The sequence below is a fragment of the Pelodiscus sinensis genome, chromosome 11 (genome assembly GCF_052426305.1).
Source record: "Pelodiscus sinensis isolate ZL-2025 chromosome 11, ASM5242630v1, whole genome shotgun sequence".
NCBI lineage: Eukaryota > Metazoa > Chordata > Testudines > Trionychidae > Pelodiscus > Pelodiscus sinensis.
This window is the reverse complement of record NC_143062.1, coordinates 4669436-4688187: the sequence shown is the minus strand read 5'-3', so window position 1 is coordinate 4688187 and position 18752 is coordinate 4669436. Positions and strand designations below refer to the sequence as shown.

At 42.9% G+C, this 18752-nt stretch overlaps 1 protein-coding gene across 1 annotated transcript in view; it reads left to right on the top strand.

The window, feature by feature from the left end:
• The window catches only part of SYN2 (synapsin II), a 260118-nt gene that overhangs the window by 122953 nt on the left and 118413 nt on the right, over positions 1-18752 (top strand). Inside the window, exon 5 of the mRNA XM_075939636.2 lies at positions 11882-11971. Coding sequence (XP_075795751.1) covers positions 11882-11971 — 90 coding nt within the window. The remainder of the gene's footprint in view (positions 1-11881; positions 11972-18752) is intronic.

Genomic DNA, 18752 nt, shown 5'->3' with positions numbered 1-18752 from the left:
CTGATTGCTGAGGGATCGTGGAGCCAGAATGGGAAAGCACGTTGATCCTTCTAAAGCAGGCATTTTGGATGGCCATTTTATTATACTTTGAGGAGCAGCTACAGCAACACCAGTAATTAGAGGCTCCACCTTACTGCTCCCCTCACAGTAAAACATCTCTTCATTCTAAGAATGTCAGCACAGTGGCACAGCTGCCTAGGTTTATGAAGCTGCATCTGATGTTGTGCCCATTACTTAAGAATGAATTAATTCATGTAATAGTTAATGCATTTGCAAAGAAGCATACATTTGTTGTTTAAAAAAAGCTATGTGAATATAGTTCTGCAGTACTTTTCACATCCGCATGGAGTGCAATCCTCTGTTTATCTACAGAGCAGCAGCAGAGCAAGTTTCTGACCTATGCTATCCTGTCAGAAGCTCAACCCTAATCTGAGGGGAACTTTCTCTAAGGGATAAAATATATATTTCAGGTTCTAGATTTTGGCCTCTCTGTACAGCCTACCAATTAGGGAAAAGCATTCTGGTTGGCTTGTATTGTGGCAGCTGAAAATAAGACCTCCCGAACTCATCGTGTATATAGGAGGCTACAAAACATCAGTTAGATGGGAACGGTTTTGAATCTCTGTTGAGCTGAGCTTAAAAAGATACTGGTGACTTTGTATGAAATGATCTGCACAAGTTGGACCTCCCTGGTCCAGTTCCCTTGGGACCTGACCAGTCCCAGTCAAGAGAGTTTTCTGGACCAGGAAAGGTGGGGAGAGGAGAGATGTCCCTGGGCTGCGGTGGCCCTGCACACTCCAGTGGTAGCTCTGTGGGCACTTGTGAACCCCACCAGCTGGGGCCTCTGCAGCTCCCTCTCCTCAGTGGCCCCAAAATATGCAGTCTCAGTGGTCTCCCTGCCCCGCGGACTCTGGCATCGCTGTAGGCTGCCCAGCCTGGCTGGCTGAGGGCTCTGGTGCCCCTTGGGCTCCACTGACTCCAGTCACTGGCCAGTTCTGCTCCCAGCCACCGGCAACCTCTATGCTAGGACTCTGTAGTCCAGCAACATCTGTGGTTCTCATGGTAAGTCCTGAACCACAGAGTTTCACCTGTAGTAATGCACCTGCATACTGTATTACAGAGTCCTATAGGGTACGTCTAGACTTCACTCTCTGTCGACAGAGAGATGTAGATTAGGCATGTCGAAATTGATAATGAGGCAGGGATTTAAATATCCCGTGCTTCATTAGCATAAACATGGCCACTGCTTTTTTTCAAAATGGTGCTTTTTCGAAAAAAACGGCAGTCTAGACACGGATCTTTCAAAAAATAAACCCTATTTTGAAAGATCCTGTAAACCTCATTTTTTGATACGTATTTAGATTGGTATAAAATGAACAAATCCTTCATATAGTTGAACTTCCTCAGCCTTAAGTGTGTAAATACAAAGACCAGATCCTAGAAATAGCTTCATACAGGCCAACTTTTGCTTCCTTTGATTAAAAAACGGCTCCACATCAGTGCAGGAGTATGGCTGTAAGAAGCAGTTTGCAGAATCAGGATGAGAATTTCCTGTCAAGCCATTTTTTTATAAAAAAAATATTTTGTTCTATCTTTGTAATATAAGAAGATTGCAAAAGTATTTTAGACATATTTGATCCTTTTTCTTCTGTATTGGGTACCTGGCTCAGAAAACATCTCTGTTTAGGAAAGCACTTTAAGCACTGGCTTCAGCACCACTAAATCTAAGCTCATACCTCAGTGATTTCCTGAATTAGCATTTACTTAAACGTGTGCTCAAAAACTTTTCTGAATGTGGGTGTTGGTTAATAAAGGTAATGCAAACAGCAGGAATAGGAATTGGGTATTCACACTGTAACAAGTGTGCTCATCTTGGCCAAATAAAAGTCTTCATTGCTAGCTGGGACTGAGCCAGGCTGCCTGCACAGCCAGCAGCAGCCCCTGCAGTCCCTGTTGGGACCTCCCGCACAAAAGGGCTGCTGCAGTAATGGGGTGGAGTGTGAGGGCGACCGCAGAGACGGTGCTGAAGGGAACTGGCTCTTAAGCCGGTTCCCGCCAGCACCAGCTCTTGCTTCCCAGTATCCGACTTCCTCACTTCCCTGAGTTACCGCAGGGCTTTGGTCACCATCCCCCAACAAACCTAGTTTAAAGCCCTCCTCACTAGGTTTGCAAGCCTGCCCACAAAGATGCTCTTTCCTCTCTTGGTTAGGTGGATCCCATCTCTTCCTAACAATACTTGTGTCCGGAACAGAGTCCCATGGTCAAAGAAACCAAAGCCCTCTCTGCAACACCACCTGCGCAACCATGCATTTAGTTCTTCAATTTGACGATTCCTTCCCAGACCTTTTTCTTCAACCGGAACGATGGATGAGAACACCACTTGAGTTTCAAATTCCTTGATCCTTCTTCCCAGCGCAATATAATCTGCTGTGACCCGCTCAAGCTCATTCTTGGTAGTATCATTAGTTGCTACTTGGAGAAGCAGGAAGGGGTAGCGATCCGAAGGTTTAATTACTTTTGAAAGACTCTCGGTCACATCCTGAATGTGAGCTCCCGGTAAGCAGCACACTTCTCGAGATTGCAGGTCTGGAAGGCAGATAGATGACTCAGTCCCTCTTAGAAGGAAATCCCCAACCACCACCACCCATCTTCTTTTTTGGGGGGCGGTGGTCATGGAACCCCTATCCCTAGGATTACGCATCCCATGCCTTCCAGTAGAGAGTGTTCACTTCTGATTTCTTCCCTGAGAGGTCCCTGCCAAAGCATTCTCCATTGTAGTGCCTGTGAAGAGAGCATGAAAGAAAGCTACCTACCTACCTGCTCTTGTTACCTTCAGTTATTAATTTCTAATGTCTCTGGAAATGCCTGGTTCCAAAGGGAGTGACCCTGGTAAAATGTATCCTAGAGAAATTAAAGTGTTCTGTGTGACTCTTCGTTTGTGTCACACTCATATGAAGGATACCATGTCACAGAGACCCTGAACATCATGTGTGGATTTTACCTTCATATCCCTTGAAAATACCATGGGGCCTGTCCCTAAGTCTGGTCAATATCTTAGATGTCTGTACAGAAATGCAAGAATACGGAAAAAACTAGGAAGAATTGGAGTTAGTAGTACATTATACAGGCAGTCCCCGGGTTACATCAGTCCAACTTACGTGGGATCCCTAGTTACAAACGGGGGAGTGCCTCCCCCACTGTCGCCACCTCCGGCGGCGCGGGGGGCGCTTCCCCCCCAGCAGACCAGGGAGACACGGAGCTAGCGCCCCCCCCAGCAGACCAGGGAGACGCGGAGCGGAGCGGCTTTTCTCGCCATGGAGGATGCGGGTCTGCTGGGGGGAACAAGACACCAGCCAAAAGAGGGCACCCCAGAGCGGAAAAATTAATTTCCTAGGGAACAGCAGGAGCAGCAGGCAGTGAGACCCATTGTGTTACAGTCCCCACCTTGGGAGCAACAGCTCTTTCCCTCTTCAGCACTGGAGCTGCAAGTATCTTGTTAGTGTCACGTGAAATTAACAAGTCCCTTCCAGCCTGGCAGAGGTGAAGCTGAAAAATTACCCAGTGGTGTGGGTGGGCAAGAATGGGGGGGGGGGGGAGCAGGGCAGAAGGGAAGAGGGGATAAGCCCCAACCCCACACCCTGGCTGGAGCGGAGCAGGGTAAGCCCCGAGGGGATGGGTCTGGTTGCAAAGTGGGTGAGTGAACAATGAGGACCCACCTGTGGCTAAACTCCTGTTCCCAACACAGAATTTTTCTTTAAAATTTATCCTGTGGATAAATTCACACACACACTTCACAGGAAGGGATTTCCATTTTCTGCTCAGCAGAATACAACAGCAGCTTTGATTGTATCAATATTTCACTGTGCTCTCCAATGACTATTGATTACACTTAATACCCATTTCACTGAACCATCTGTAGCAAATTCTATTTGGAACAGTAATACGCATTGAATAAACTTTTTTTAGTTATAAAAAACAAAGATTCTGACTATTAAATGAATAACTGGGATCTTTCAGGTACCCCAAAAGGAAGATTTGGATATAGCATGAAACACTGAAACTTATGATCAATTTTTAATTAAAATATCAACCCAAAAAACCTTCATATCAAAATAGTATGTGTTTTTCTTAGAATAAGGAAGTTGTATGAGAATCAGGGTCTTTTCCACCTAACTCCAGCTCCCTGTCCCCCCCCAAAATATGTACCAGTTCCGACTTACATACAAATTCAACTTAAGAACAAACCTACAGTCCCTATCTTGTACGTAACCCAGGGACTGCCTGTACTAGTAAATTATTACTGAATTGGTGTCACACAGACTTAGTGGGGTAAGTTTCATGATTGTAATGTTGGTACCGAGGGATATAGCTTGTTAAAGAAGGACAGGTAGGCTATCAAGGGGGGAGGGGTATATTATGTATCAGGAATATGCACTTGTTTTGAAATCAGAAGAGGGTGAAAAGCAGACCTGTTGAAAGTTTCTGGGTGAAGATAAATAGGGTAGAAAACAGGAGTGATATCAAACACTGATGGGCCCAGAGCACCTAGATGCTGACGCTGCCCCCAGAGCCTTTTGAATTGCTGCTGGAGCACTGCTCTGCGTGCCTGTCAGGACAGGAGGTGGGCCATGGTCAGGGTGGTGCTAAAGGCTAACTGCCCTGATCCCTGCCCCTTCTTCCCTTGGTTCCACCCTTTCTGGGGACATGGAACCGGACCCCCCCACACACTTTGCCCCAGGGCCGGCAGTAGCTATCAACCCTGCTGCAACAAGATTCTAGGATTATAAACTTCTATTCGTTAGCATTAGCCAGAGCGGAGTAATTCACTTTAATATCATAGTTAAATTAAAAGCAAACGCACACGCTACAGCATTAGCATTGCTTTTAGCTTTTCACCAGTAATTAAGTGCACTTTAACAGAATGCAAATAAGCAGGGTCATTACCCAACCTTTTATTTTTTATGCTAACACAAAGTGAATTCTGTAGCTGTTAGCTGTCTGCTGCAGTACAGTATGTGCAGTTAAATGTATGGTGTCCCATTTGCTTTGTAACAAAAACCCATGAGTCTTTTATATTAAATCAAAGAGCTGTGTGGCTAAGTGCTTCCTATTATCCATATGATGCATTGTTGAAGAAGAGGTGCAGCTGCCCATCCACTGCTCTCTCTCAGAGAAAAATCTATGAGCAAAGATGAAAGAGACTACAAAAAAAGTTATAAAGCTGCACGAGGCTTTTTTTTTTTTAAGAAAAACCTTGAAAGCCATAAATATACTTAATTGTGACTCTTTCTCAGCTCTGTCGCAGCTGAAAAGGACAAAGACACAGCCTTTAAAATGAAGAGAAAATTCAACTAACTAAAATTAGACCCAATTAGAACTTCTTTCCGCTTTCTGGTTCTTTCCTTTCTGAGAAGTTGAATATTTTCCCAGTAAAATGTGAAGTCCCATGGATTTATTTTTAAGTAGATGATGCTTAAAATAGCCCCGTGTTTTTGGCATCCTTATGTAACACTTGACTTTATATTTTATGTAAAATATCTATGTATGTCTGTCTGTCTATATGTCTGACACTTAGAATCATAGACTCCTAGGGCTGGAAGAGACCTCAGGAGATCAACTAAGTCATCTCAGCCAGGGCTTTGTCAAGCCGAGACTTAAAAACCTCTAGGGATGGAGATTCCACCACCTCCCTAGGTAACCCATCCCAGTGCTTCACCACCCTCCTGGTGAAATAGTTTTTCCTAATATCCGACCTAGACCTCTTCCACTGTAACTTGAGACCATTGCTCCTTGTTCTGTCATCTGTCACTACTGAGAACAGCCTCTCTCCATCCTTTTTGGAATCTCCCTTCAGGAAGTTGAAGGCTATCATCAAATCCCCCCTCACTCTTCTCTTCTGCAGATTAAATAAGCACAAATCCCTCAGACTCTCCTCATACGTCATGTGCTCCAGCCTGCTAATCATTTTGGTTGCCCTATGCTGGACCCTGTCCAATGCAAGTCTTGTCACTGAAGACATTTAACAGTAGTCTAGACAATTATGAATGCACTACAGACAGAGACAGCCATCTTGTTCTTAAACAGGAATCAATGTTAGGCCATGTCTATACTATGAGATAAGATCAAATCTATTAATGTAAATTTCTGGTCACCTGATTTTGCAAACTTGAATGTATATGTCCCCACTTTGTGCAAGAATTCAACGTAATTTGAAGTAGCAGATCCCCATTAGGGAGACTTCAGTCAACTTTGAGAGCAGTGCAGTGTGGGTAGCTATCCCGAAGAGCCTGCGCTGCTTTGCATTCTGAGTTACGGTCAAGGTGCACACTGGGACCAAAAATGTGCAGCAGATGGTTATGGGTTCATGTCAGCGTCCCATCATGTGCTCATGTACTCCTTCGCCCCTTGCTTGAGATCAATGAGAAGTAGTCTTTCTGCCCTTTTTGGCCCTGGTTACCCATTCAGACACCATAGCAGCATGAGCATGGCCCCTCTCATGTGATCCCGTTGTACATTAAAACATTGTGATGTTGATGTATACCTTGGTGCGCCTGATGGTGCAGTAATTCGAGAGCATAAACACAGCATGCCAGGAAGAGGATGGGGAGAAATCTCCTCTCTCAGGATGCCACTGGCATGCTGTATAGGAAAGCACTTGCATTCAGTGAAATGGAAGTGCAGCCAGAAATCGATCCTCAGGACACAGTGGAATGCCAGTTCTGGTGCTATGAGACAAGCCCCGCCTGGTGGGACTGCAGAGTTCTGCGAGTATGGGACAATCAGCGGTAGCTGCAAAACTTCTGTATGAGCAAGACCACTTTCATGGAACTTTGCAAATGACTCTCTCCTGCCCTGAATCACAGGGATACCCATATGAGACCCGCTCTGACAGTGGAGAAGCACAGGGCAATTGACCTGTGGAAGCTTGCAGTGCCAAACAGCTAACCGTCAGTTGGGAATCAATTCAGAGTGGGGAAATCTACAGTGGGGGCTGTTGTTTTACAAGCACCCAAGGCAACCAATACAATTCTGCTATGGAGAGTTGTGACTCTGAGCAACATGGATACCGTAGTGAAAGGCTTTGCTGCAGTGGGGTTCCCTAACTGTGGTAAGGCAATAGCCATAACACACATCCCCATCTTGGCCCTGACCACCTTGCCAAGGAGTACATAAACCGCAAGGAATACTTCTCGATGGTGCTGTGGGCACTGGTGGATCACAAGGGCTGTTTCAGTGACATCAGAGTGGGATGGTCAGGAAGGATGCATGACGCGCACAACTTTAGAAACTCCTGTCTCTTCAGCAAGACGCATGCTAGAACTTTTTTCCCAGACCGGAAAATCGGAATTGGAGAGTTGGAAATGCCAATAGTGACCCTTGGCGACCCAGCCTACCCCTTGCTCCCATGGCTCATGAAGCCATACGCAGGTAGCCTGAACCACAGGAGCAATTCTGCTACAGGCTGAGCAAGTACAGAGTGGTGGTTCAATGTGGTTTTGGCATTTAAGGGGAAGGTTTAGAAGTTTACTGACTAGGTTAGACCTCAGCAAAAGCAACGTTCCCTCTGTGATGCTTCATTTGCATATTTTCTTCCGATTCTTTTTGCGGAAGAAGTTTTGCCGCTATTTGACCCTGTGTAGACAGGGCCAAATGTTGGGGGAAAAAAACCCTCTTTTGCAAGACCCCTTATTTCTTGTAAATCGAGGTTTACAGGGTCTTGCAAAAGAGGGTTTTTTTCCAACATTTGCCAAATATCGGCAAAACCTCTTCCGCAAAAAGAATTGGAAAAAGATATGCAAATGTGAGTGCGATTTGCATATCTTTTTCCAAACCCCCCCCCCCCCCCCCCCCAGCAGTGTAGCTGTAGCCTCTGGTTATTTCTCTCCAATCTGGAAACTGACAGTTTATTCCTACCTTTTGTTCTCTGTCTTTTAATCAGTTGTCAATCCTTGAAAGGACCTTCCCTCTTATCCCATGAAAACTAACTTTATTTTGGCGAGGGACTTTGTCAAAGGCTGTGGAAATCTAAGTACATCATATCTACTAGATTTCTCTTGTCTATATGTTTGTTGACCCCTCTGTGCTGGAACTGGATGAGGGGTTCAGTATGGAAAGTGCCCTGGGAAGAGAGAACTCTCTCAGCCCTCTTTCACCGCAGCAGCATGGGGTCAGGTGAGAAGCATCTCTCCATGGCTGCTGCAGTTCCAGCGGGCACAGCCAAAGGTGCATGTCCTCTACCCAGAGCAAGTCCAGATTCGTCTGCCACTGTGCTCTCCAGCCATAGTGAGGAATGCAGCAAAATGAGCACCTTCCCCTCACTGTCTGACGGACGGGAACAGCCAGTAATGTTCCCGTATGAATTTGGGAGTGGGACGCTTCAGCCCTGACACTCCATAAAGAGCACCTGGGGCATGGGAAACTTGGGGCTCGGGCAGTCCCGGATGGGGGAGGGGAAGGTTGCATGCCAAGCCAGCCCCTTTCGCCTGTCTTGTGATTCTGTCTCTTTTCTATGTGGTTTTATGAGAAGCAATCCCATTCCAGCAACGTTCCATATTCCTGGCTCAACAAAACCCTGACCTTACTTTAAGTTATGAGAAGAGGAAGCTGTTTACCGAATTTAGTGTCCTAGCTCTTACCATTTAGGAGAAGTTTGTGAACAAGCAGACAGATACACAAACTCTCTTAAATATACAGTAGCTATTATGTGCTTTTCAACTAGTTGGGGAAGATAGGTGAGGTAATATCTTTTAATGAACCAATTTCTATTGGTGAGGGAGACTAGCTTTCAAGATTGAACAGTTGTTCTTGCCTGTATAAGCTCGAAGGCTTGTCTCTCACACTAATAGAAGATGATCCAATAAAATACATTACCTCAAACACTTTGTCTTTCTTATATTCTGGTACTTACAGCTATAGCAATTAGTGATGTTAGATATCGTGTAATTGACTAGTTATGTAACCACATGAAATGTTAGTGAAATGATGAAATATGAAATATTCAATAGTCCCTGTGGGCAGGGCCAGCAGCCAGTGAACACTGCTGATCCAGAGGTAGCAGTACGGGGTGGCAGCAGCCCCTATCTGCAGGGGACAGACAGAGACTGCTTTGCAGCAGCCTCCCCTGGCTACCCCCCATCTCCGTGCTGCTGCCTCTGATGGGCGGGGGGGGGGAAAGCAGGTGGCACAGCGGAGCTATAGGAGGCAGCAACAGTGAGCAGGCAGGTCTCTGGGAGCTGATGTATGTTGGAAGCTGGTTTAAAAGCCAGGTCCCCACACATATAGGCTCCTGCCTGCCACCATCACCCTCCATACTGCAGATCCGGTGCTTGTGGGGAGCCTGCTTAAATCCAGTCCTCACAGGCACCGGTTCCCACTTCCCTCCCTTGCTGCCTCTAAAACAGAGGCAGCAAGGGACAGGGGAGTGCATGTAGTCAATAGGATTATAGGTTAATTATTTAGTTGACTATACACTAATGTCCCTAATAGCAATACTGTATACATCCATCTTAACTGGTTAATGCACTATAAAGGCAATTTTTTGCCTTGTGATATTCATATCACATCAAATGCTGTGAATGAAACACATCCACCCAGACTTAATTAGACTCATTAATGCTAGTCCTAAAATTAACAGAAACTTCTTTTGCTCTTATATATATACACACCTTGGATTCGGTAATTTTTACTCTAACTGATCTGATGAAGTGGGTTTTACCCACCAAAGCTCCTAACATAACAAATCTGTTAGTCTCTAAGGTACAACAAGTCTCTTCATTGTTTTTACGTCTAGCTGGTTATTCATCTCTTGCTGAAAGTTACTCAATATACAGGCATTTTTCATGGGTCTTACAAAATTTAAAATGTGTTTATGAAAAACAAGAGCTAAGTAAATACCATTGAATTGTTGTCAATCCACCACAAAGGTTTTATCAGCCTTATTTCCCTTCTGCAGTTTTCCCTGCTTTAAAAGAATAGGTATTTGATCAGACTACATTGTGGTACAGAGTGTTATTGGTCTTCACGTTTTTTTACTAGCAAAGTGAATTATTCATACTGATGTGTTAATTTGTGTATGTCTGAGGCTGGCATAGTGACAATTAAGTACATCACAGCCATGTAAACACAAAAAAGCTTTGGAGACTTGAAACAACAGGGGGTCTTCTGATTGCCAAAACTTGGTTTGCTTAGCCAGGGCTGGGCAAAATACAGCTCCCAGGCTGTATCTAGCCCATCAAGCCACTGGATCCGGCCTGTGGATGCAGCAGGGAGCCCCAAGCAGTCTCCAGGCTTGCCTTGCCCCACCCGCACACCACTCAGAAAAGCGGCTGCTGTGCCGTTTCTCTTTCACTACCATGAGCCTGGAAAGGAGGCAGGGAGGCTTCATGAGCTGCCCACACTCTCAGCACAATCCCATTGGCTGATTTCTGGCCAATGGGAGCTGCCTATTTGAAAAACAGTCAGCACATGAAGCATCACGCCCTCCTCCCCTCCAGTTCATAGTTATTTACATGTGCACGTGGCCCCTACCACCTGTGCAGGGGTGGGGCTGGCAGAAAGGCAGCTTCAAACATTCTGGGCTGCTGGCTAGAAGTCACCCAGGTGAGACTTCCAGCCAGAGCCTGTCTCTGGCACCCTACCCTAGTCCCTCCCTCCCCCAACCCTATACCCTCCACTCTTGCCTCCCTAGCCCACATAACCCAAACCCTCTGTCCCTCTTCTGCACCCATATCCCCCCAGAACCTGCACCCCAATCCTCTGCTCCAGGTCACAACCCAAACCCCTGCACCCCAGTCCTCTCCCCCAAGTCACCACCTCCTCCTGCTTTAGGCCACAGCCCAAATGCCTCCACCCACCTCCTACACAATAATCCCCTTCCCTAGGTCACAATTCCCTCTTGCCCAAGGTCACAACCCAAACCTCTGCACCCTAGTCCCCTAACCTAGGTCATAACTACCTCCTTCACCCAAACTCCCTCCCAGACCCCATACGCCATTCTGCACCCTAATACCTAATCCCAAGCTGCTTCTGCACCCAACCTCCATCCCAGACCTGCATCTCCTCCATTAATATCATGGAAGAGTGCAGCCCTTGACCAATTTGCAAACTCTTGTAATAGCCCTCCATCAAAAATTATTGCCCATCACAGTGTTTAGCTGTAATGTCAAGTGATTTTGTTTTTAAAACTGTAATAATACAGCCCATAGATATTTCCCAGTACTATATATTTAATATGGAATTTCTCTGTCCTAAATTATTAAATTACTGAATGCCATTATTTGCACTGTTAATTACTGCAGTCCACACCAGAGCTGACTGCATTTCTGTGGTGGGTAAGTGGATTGTTGCATACAGTTCAAATAGCACACACTTTGTTAAATAATTGGGATCTGTCTTGTTAAAGATATTGAAAGGATGTTCTTTTGTTTAAGACCCAGACCTCCTGTGGAATCTTGAGAAATCAGCATCTCTCGCTGTTTCCCTTTCTTGAAAAAGCACCTATTGAACAAAGGTGTTGAGTCACTTACTTGGTTGATAATTGTGAACTACTTCAACATCTTGAGATGGAAGGGGCTATAGAAATTTAACATTTCTTATATAATTACCTTATCATCAAATACACTTAAGATATGTCAAGTATAAGGTATTAGTGTACTGTACATTACCTGTATATATGCTATCGAATGATTAGTGGTTATATATGCACTTCATTAGTATATAAAAAGAACCACCATCTGGCTGAATATAAAGCAACATAACATATATGTGTTTGATCTTCAGTTTTTGAAGTGTATCAATTAAGATGCAGAATGACAGTTTGGAGGTCATTTCAGTAGAATTTTGTTTTGGTCCTTCAGCATTTTTATTCTGTTTTCTTTTACAGTTTGCCCAGCTGGTGTCCATATACAAAACTCTGGGTGTGGAGAAGTTCCCTCTAATTGAACAAACATTCTACCCAAATCACAAGGAAATGGTAGGTGCAAACAATAACATTAAAAGCCAATTACTGTATGAGTAGAAGTGGAGCTATAATCAGCCATGATTCATTCATTCTCTGTGTCTATTTTTTTAACTGAGCTTTTGGAAATTTCCAGTGGCATAATACTGGATGACCTCTTGAAAGTATCTTTGGAGGAACTGAAAGATTACTGTCTTCAGCTTTGAAATACACAAAGTGGTTCTAAAAAAACAAAAGAATATAAATGCTAAAGAGCAGGAAAAGCTTCTAGTTCTCTGTGATGCATTCCAGAATACTCATAATCTTTACTGGTTATGAGTAAAGCTGTGTGAAATGTTTGCACTGAACCGCTACCCCATCTAAAATCAGGTTGTTTCAGGAACTCTTACTTTCATGAACTTCAGCTGATGCTGTTCACAATTCCCAGATTTTCATCTCATCCGACAAATGCTCATATCTCACCCAGGGCCCCGAATACTATATACCTTTAATGCTATTCTCCAGTGGTTCCACAACTCTGGAGTCTGTGACAGCTTCCTCAAGCATCTTCTTTGGAATTGTCAAGTAAGAACTACTGCTTCTGTTGATCCATAAATTTCTGGGCATAGAAGGTTCCTAGATAGCCATACACACCACATGGCACCTGCTGCACATAATAATCATGTTCCTAATGCCAGCTTCATCATCATCAACAACAACCGTGGGCTCAATGCCCATTGGTGTCCAATGCCTCCCTCACTATTTCCTTCCATCTTTCCCTGTCCAGTGCAAGGTTGCTTAGTTTCTATAGACTAGCTCTGCACCAATCTACTATATCATCTACCCATTCTCTGTGGGGTCTGCCTCTCCTATTCGAACCATCCATTATGCCGAATACTAGGGTCTTAACTTTTTGCTCGTTGTTCATTCTGCAGATATGCCCAAATAGCTGTAACGTCCGCTGTATAACCTTCTACAGTAGGTTCTCTTTCTATATAATTCCTCATTGTTGACCTTCTGCATCTATCCAATTCTCAGGATCTTTCTATAACAACTTCTCTCGAACGCTAATATCCTTCTCTTCAAATCTTTTGTTATCACCCATGTCTCACATCCGTAAAATATACTGCTAAATACTCACGTTTTCAAGGCGCTCAGCTTCGTTCCTAAGCTAATCTCTTTACTTTTCCAGATTTTATCCATTGCCTTCAAACTCACTCTTGCTTTCATTATTCTAGTTGCTATTTCCTTCTTACAGTCTACATCATGTTGCTCCCCAAATACATGAACTTTTCTACATTCTCTAGTTCAATCCCATCTACACTGATCTTCCTTCCTATATCCTTATTTCCAAATACCATTGTCTTTGTTTTATCAATATTCATAATCAGTCCATACTGCTACCTTTCCTCATTTAGCACCTGCACCATTCTCGCTAACTTCTCTTCATCTTCCTCGATAATAACTATATCATCTGTGAACCTCAAGTTGTTAATTCTCATCCCAGGCACTGATATCCCTTGTACCTCTCCCTTGATCTTGTCCATCGCTCTCTCAAGGTGCGTGATGAAGAAACTCGGTGATATCAGATCTCCTTGTCTTGTACTCTACTCGTTCCAAACCAACTTTCCAACTCTCCGCACGTTCTCATCACTGCCTCCACATTATCAATGATATCCTTCAACAACCGAATCAGTCTGCTATCCACTCCGTACAACTCCAACACCATCCAAGTCACTTTCTGATCTATACTGTCAAATGCCTTCTGAAAATCAACAAAACAATTGTAGATGTTCTTGTTCTTTCGCCAAGCTTTCTCCGCTATCAATCTTAGTGCCAATATCTGCTATATGGTACTTCTATCTTTCCTGAATCCCTCTTTGTCATCCACTAGATGTTCTTCTATCTGTAATCTCAATCTCTCCGTCAGTATCATTATCAACACTTTGCCTAGATGACTCATTAAGGCAATCTTTCTGTAGTTTCCTATCTGTTAAATGAGCTGTTGAGGCCTCAGTATCCAAGCAACCACATTAAGAGGACAAATGTCATAATACCTTGTTCATAGTTGCTAGATAACTCTGGGGGGTCCCTAGAATAATTCACTAGGAATTTTGGGCTAGACCTGCAGGTAGCTTAGTTGTCAGTCAATTGGCAGCAGGAACACAGTTTTCATTCTCCCAGAGTTTTCACTCTCTTTCTTTTATGGGAGAAAGGAGCAGATGCTTTCTGCCACCATATAAAGACCTACTTTTATGTTGGAATTCCCTCCAAAACCTCTTTCTACTCACGTCCCAAGAACTCAGTTCAACTCCCGCCTTTGTCACTCAAATGGCTGGTTTGGCATACAGTAGTGCTACACTGAGTTGATCAGATTCAAACTCCGGGGCAGGGGAAATGCAGGGTACATCCTAGCTGCAAAGTTATATAGAAACCTTCTCTCTTTATATTCGTTACGCATCTTGCATTTTTTGGATTAGCTTGATTATTTTGCAGGAACAAATCCTGATGCAGCATGCAGTGTCCACTTTCCTTACTTCAGCTTCCTCTTTGACTCATCTCTATGTTCCTAATTTCATTTGTCCCTGTTATCTAGTTCCTAATAAACGGTTCTCTGTCTTAGCCTACTGACCTGGTTACTTGTCTTGTTTAGCTCAAACCTTGTTTTAAACCTGGTGACTTATTTCCTTCTCTTCTATATTCCGCAAAATGAGGCCTCCTTCCATATGTTAATTACTCATGTCAGGCCAGGCCTCAACTATAATATGGAGTATGTAAGGTGGAGTCCTTATGCAGCAGCTGGATGGGGCAGAATTATCCATTTCATGTCCTTTGAAGATCAGGTGAATCACAAAGGATGCATCTACTCCCTGGAGTTCTGCAGCGGGACTCTGGAAAAAACCTTGGTCCTTTCTGAAAGTATTGAAAGGTGTAGAAAGAGGCAGAACTGAAGGGCTGAGAATAAATAAAAGTTACTGTTTTTTCTGGAGTATCCAACCTGATACCAGATCTGCAAGAGATGGTCCTCTGCCTATATTTAGACCTTGTAGAATCTGAATGATTCTCACAAGCTTAGGGTGCGGCTGCATTGCAGAGCTTAACTCAAAATATTTGTTTATTTATTTTATTTATTTAAATATTTTACCCTGCCTTTCTATTTAAAATATTCAAGGCGGCTTGCAAATAAGCTATGCAAATTGAGCTATGTCAATTGCATATCTTTTTTCAAAATAGGGAGCGTCTACAAAGCACTTATTTCAAAATAGAGCACTCTTCCTCCGATTTCCCTTATTCCTCATACAACAAGGGTTACAGGAGTCGGAGTAAGAAGTCCTCCATCTTGACAGTAGTTTTACACTATTTCAAAGTAACTGCCTGCTGTGTAGATGCAGACTAGGTTATTTCGAAATAGCTCTAGTTATTTCGAAATAGTATTGCAGTATAGATGTACCCTTAGTGCCTTATCTTGCATACTTCTTTTAATTTTTCCTTTGTTATCATTTTTAAATGCAGATTTTCCATAACTATATTGTACAGAGGAAGGGCATTGAACCCTGCAGAGCTAGAAAGAGATTTACCCTGGAACGAAGTACCAATGTGACACAAAGCAGTCTCAGCACCAAGTCCCAACCTTACCTTTCAATATCTTTTGTGTAATGTTGCAACATAGTGACTCAAACATGCAGCGCTACAACCTGAGCATCAGCAGTCAATGATTGCTATGTAGCTATGTGATTGCTATGTAGCTCCTGCCTGACTATAGAAATCAATAGCAAAACTCCCACTGACTTCAGTTGGTTACAATTTTATCCACAGTCTCATCTCCCTTTCTGATTACTTCTTGATAACTGGGCAGCATAAGGCTAGTATTCTAGTCTGTCTTCTCAGCATTTGGTGAGGGAGGCAAAATTTCTGTTTCATATCAGCATGGATTTGGTGCCATGAAGCCATAAAAGGCCTCAGTAGCTTTGCGCTCCCATCCTTTTTCCTGTCCCACGTGCAACTTCAAGTGAAAGGAGCTTCAATTATAGCCACATATTTGATGTGAAAGTTCAATAGCTCTCCAGGAAAAAAGTTACTGAACGAGAGCAATGAATCTCAAATAGCAGTCAGGCGCCTCAAGGATCTTTTAAGAATAGGGAGGACATTCCCTGACATGAGTATTGATGCATTTGGTAGCAAGGTCCAAAACTTCGTCATTTCTCCAATTTTTGAAAAGTGAAGCATGAGAAATAAGTAAGTGTCCTTTGTTTTGGGATTAATTCATTCTAGACAGAGAAGTAGAATCGCACCTTCACAAATTATAGTAATCGCTTCTCGCCTTTTGGCTAAGATGTGTAAACATGCTCTCGGAGCGCGATCTGCGGAAAGGTAGGGGTCGGGTCAGTAGGCTGTATTGGCGTCATAACGGTTCCCAAGTCAGTACCCTGACATACGCGGGGCGTTTCGCCTGACTGCCCAACGCTCGGTCCTTGCCCGGAAGCCTCGCATATGCTCCAGATCAATTAATACCTTTTTACATGCTAGATTCTGTACATTTTTTTAGTGTACTGGATATGACAACAACCAAGCTGTTTCTTATTGACCTTCATTTGACTCTTTTGTGCTCTTTTAATTATTTTACTAACCTATAAAAAACTGTTTTTGCTTGCACATCTGATTCTTAGAGCTTACAAAAATGGGAATAAAATATCCTTTGCTCAGTCACAGGAACTGGTTGAGGTTTCAGTTAATCTGCTCATTCATTGCATGTAAAGCCTTGCAGAAAGACCACAGACTAAACCAAGTTCCATTGCTGGTTGCTATTTTAAAGCATAGATTGAATTAAAATCCTGTATTTGAAATGAAAAATTGAAAAGCTCTTAATGTGTTCTTGCTTATGAGTGCATAAAATATTGTTTTATGGATGATGGGATTGTGAAAATACTGTATTTGAGAGTTGTTTCCTGTCCTCTTCCCTCACCTCTTTGTGTCCTGTACAGCAATTGGAACAAGGACATTATTTATTTTGCATATTGTTGAACTTCTGATAGCAAAAAGGTTGACTCTGTTCATGGAGGGTTAACTATGTCCTATATAATGATTATTTTGAAAACAACTCTTTTTTGTCTCTATATTCGATTGTCGTGTATATTTCATATGTGGTACAATGACTGAGGAAAGTTAGATGCAAATTTGTTTGTTTGTTTTTACCTCTGGAGGAAGTTTTGGAAATTCTGTGTGTCAGAAAAAAGTGCTAGTTGATTTTTATTGGAATTTCTGTGGAGAGATATAATATGATCTCATGGGGAGAGTTTTTTCAGTAGATGAGCTGAAGCTGTATTGGGGTAATGAATATTTATTTTCAATTTATTGCAAGTTATCCATTTCCAGCTTGGTTTGAGATTGCTTTTGCCTATACAGATAATTTCTGATTTTTAAGGTCTTTTTCTTCTCTTCCTGGTAATCCTGGGGCTACGTTTAGACTATACCTCTCTGTTGACAGAGAGATGTAGATTAGGCACGTCGAAATTGCTAATGAAGCAGGGATTTAAATATCCCATGCTTCATTAGCATAAACATGGCTGCCACTTTTTTCAAAATGGAGCTTTTTCGAAAAAACTGGCAGTCTAGACGTGCTCCATTGAAAATAAACCCTTTTTCAACAGATCCTGTCTTCCTCAAAAAATGAGGTTTACAGGATCTGTCGAAAAAGGGTTTATTTTTGACAGATCCACGTCTAGACTGCCATTTTTTTCAAAAAATCTCCGTTTTGAAAAAAGCAGCGGCCATGTTTATGCTAATGAAGCGTGGGATATTTAAATCCCTGCTTCATTAGCAATTTCAACATGCCTAATCTACATCTCTCTGTCGACAGAGAGGTGTAGTCTAAACACAGCCTGGTCCTGCTGCTTCTCCAGGCATAAACTAGAACTTGTTTTCTCCTATTTAAACCTATGTATCTTGGGAGGGTATTCCAAAGCTCTCAGGATCGGAAGTTTTGAACTCAGCGGATCTGATGTACTGTTATGCTTCTGTTTCTTTTACTTTCATGCTCTAGTGATCATTTGTGCCTTGCTCTCTTGTACTGTTTTTCCAAAGGCAATAAAAGGTATGTAAACAAAGATACCATTTTGCGATGCAAGCTTAGGAGCTGCTCTAATGGAAAATTTTGGAGCTATGACATTTCACTAAAATAACTGATTAAAATAGTAGAAAATAGTGTTTTCTGAACTCATCACTGCTTGAGTCATATGTCTGCAGCTTTCCTTTCAGGAATTAGTTTTCTTTTTTTTTTTTTTTCGTGACATTTATGCCTTCTTACATTCTCTGATGTGAAATAGTGGCCTTTTCAGGCTTATTTGAAGGACATTGATAATATTTAATTAGAAGGATTTAAGAAAATCAAGACAGTATTTAGCACTCTTAGGCTGCGTCTATACTGCACCCTTTTTCCGCAAAAGCTTATGCAAATGAAGCCCAGAACAGAATATTGCTGTGCTTCATTTGCATAATTAATTAGGGGCTGTTTTTGTGCAAGAGGCTTGTGTGCAAAAAGGAACTGTGTAGACAGCTCCTTTTTGCGCAAAAACCCCGTCTTGCACAAGAGCCATTCTTCCTCATTTTTTCAGGAAGAACGGCTCTTTTGCAACAGGGGGATTTTGTGCAAAAAGGAGCCATCTACACAGCTCCTTTTTGCACAAAAGTCTCTTGCGCAAAAACAGACCCTAATCAACTATGGAAATGAAGCACGGTGTATTCTACTCCACGCTTCTTTTGCATTAGCTTTTGCAGGAAAAAGGTACAGTATAGACGTAGTCATAGCTAAATGATTTCA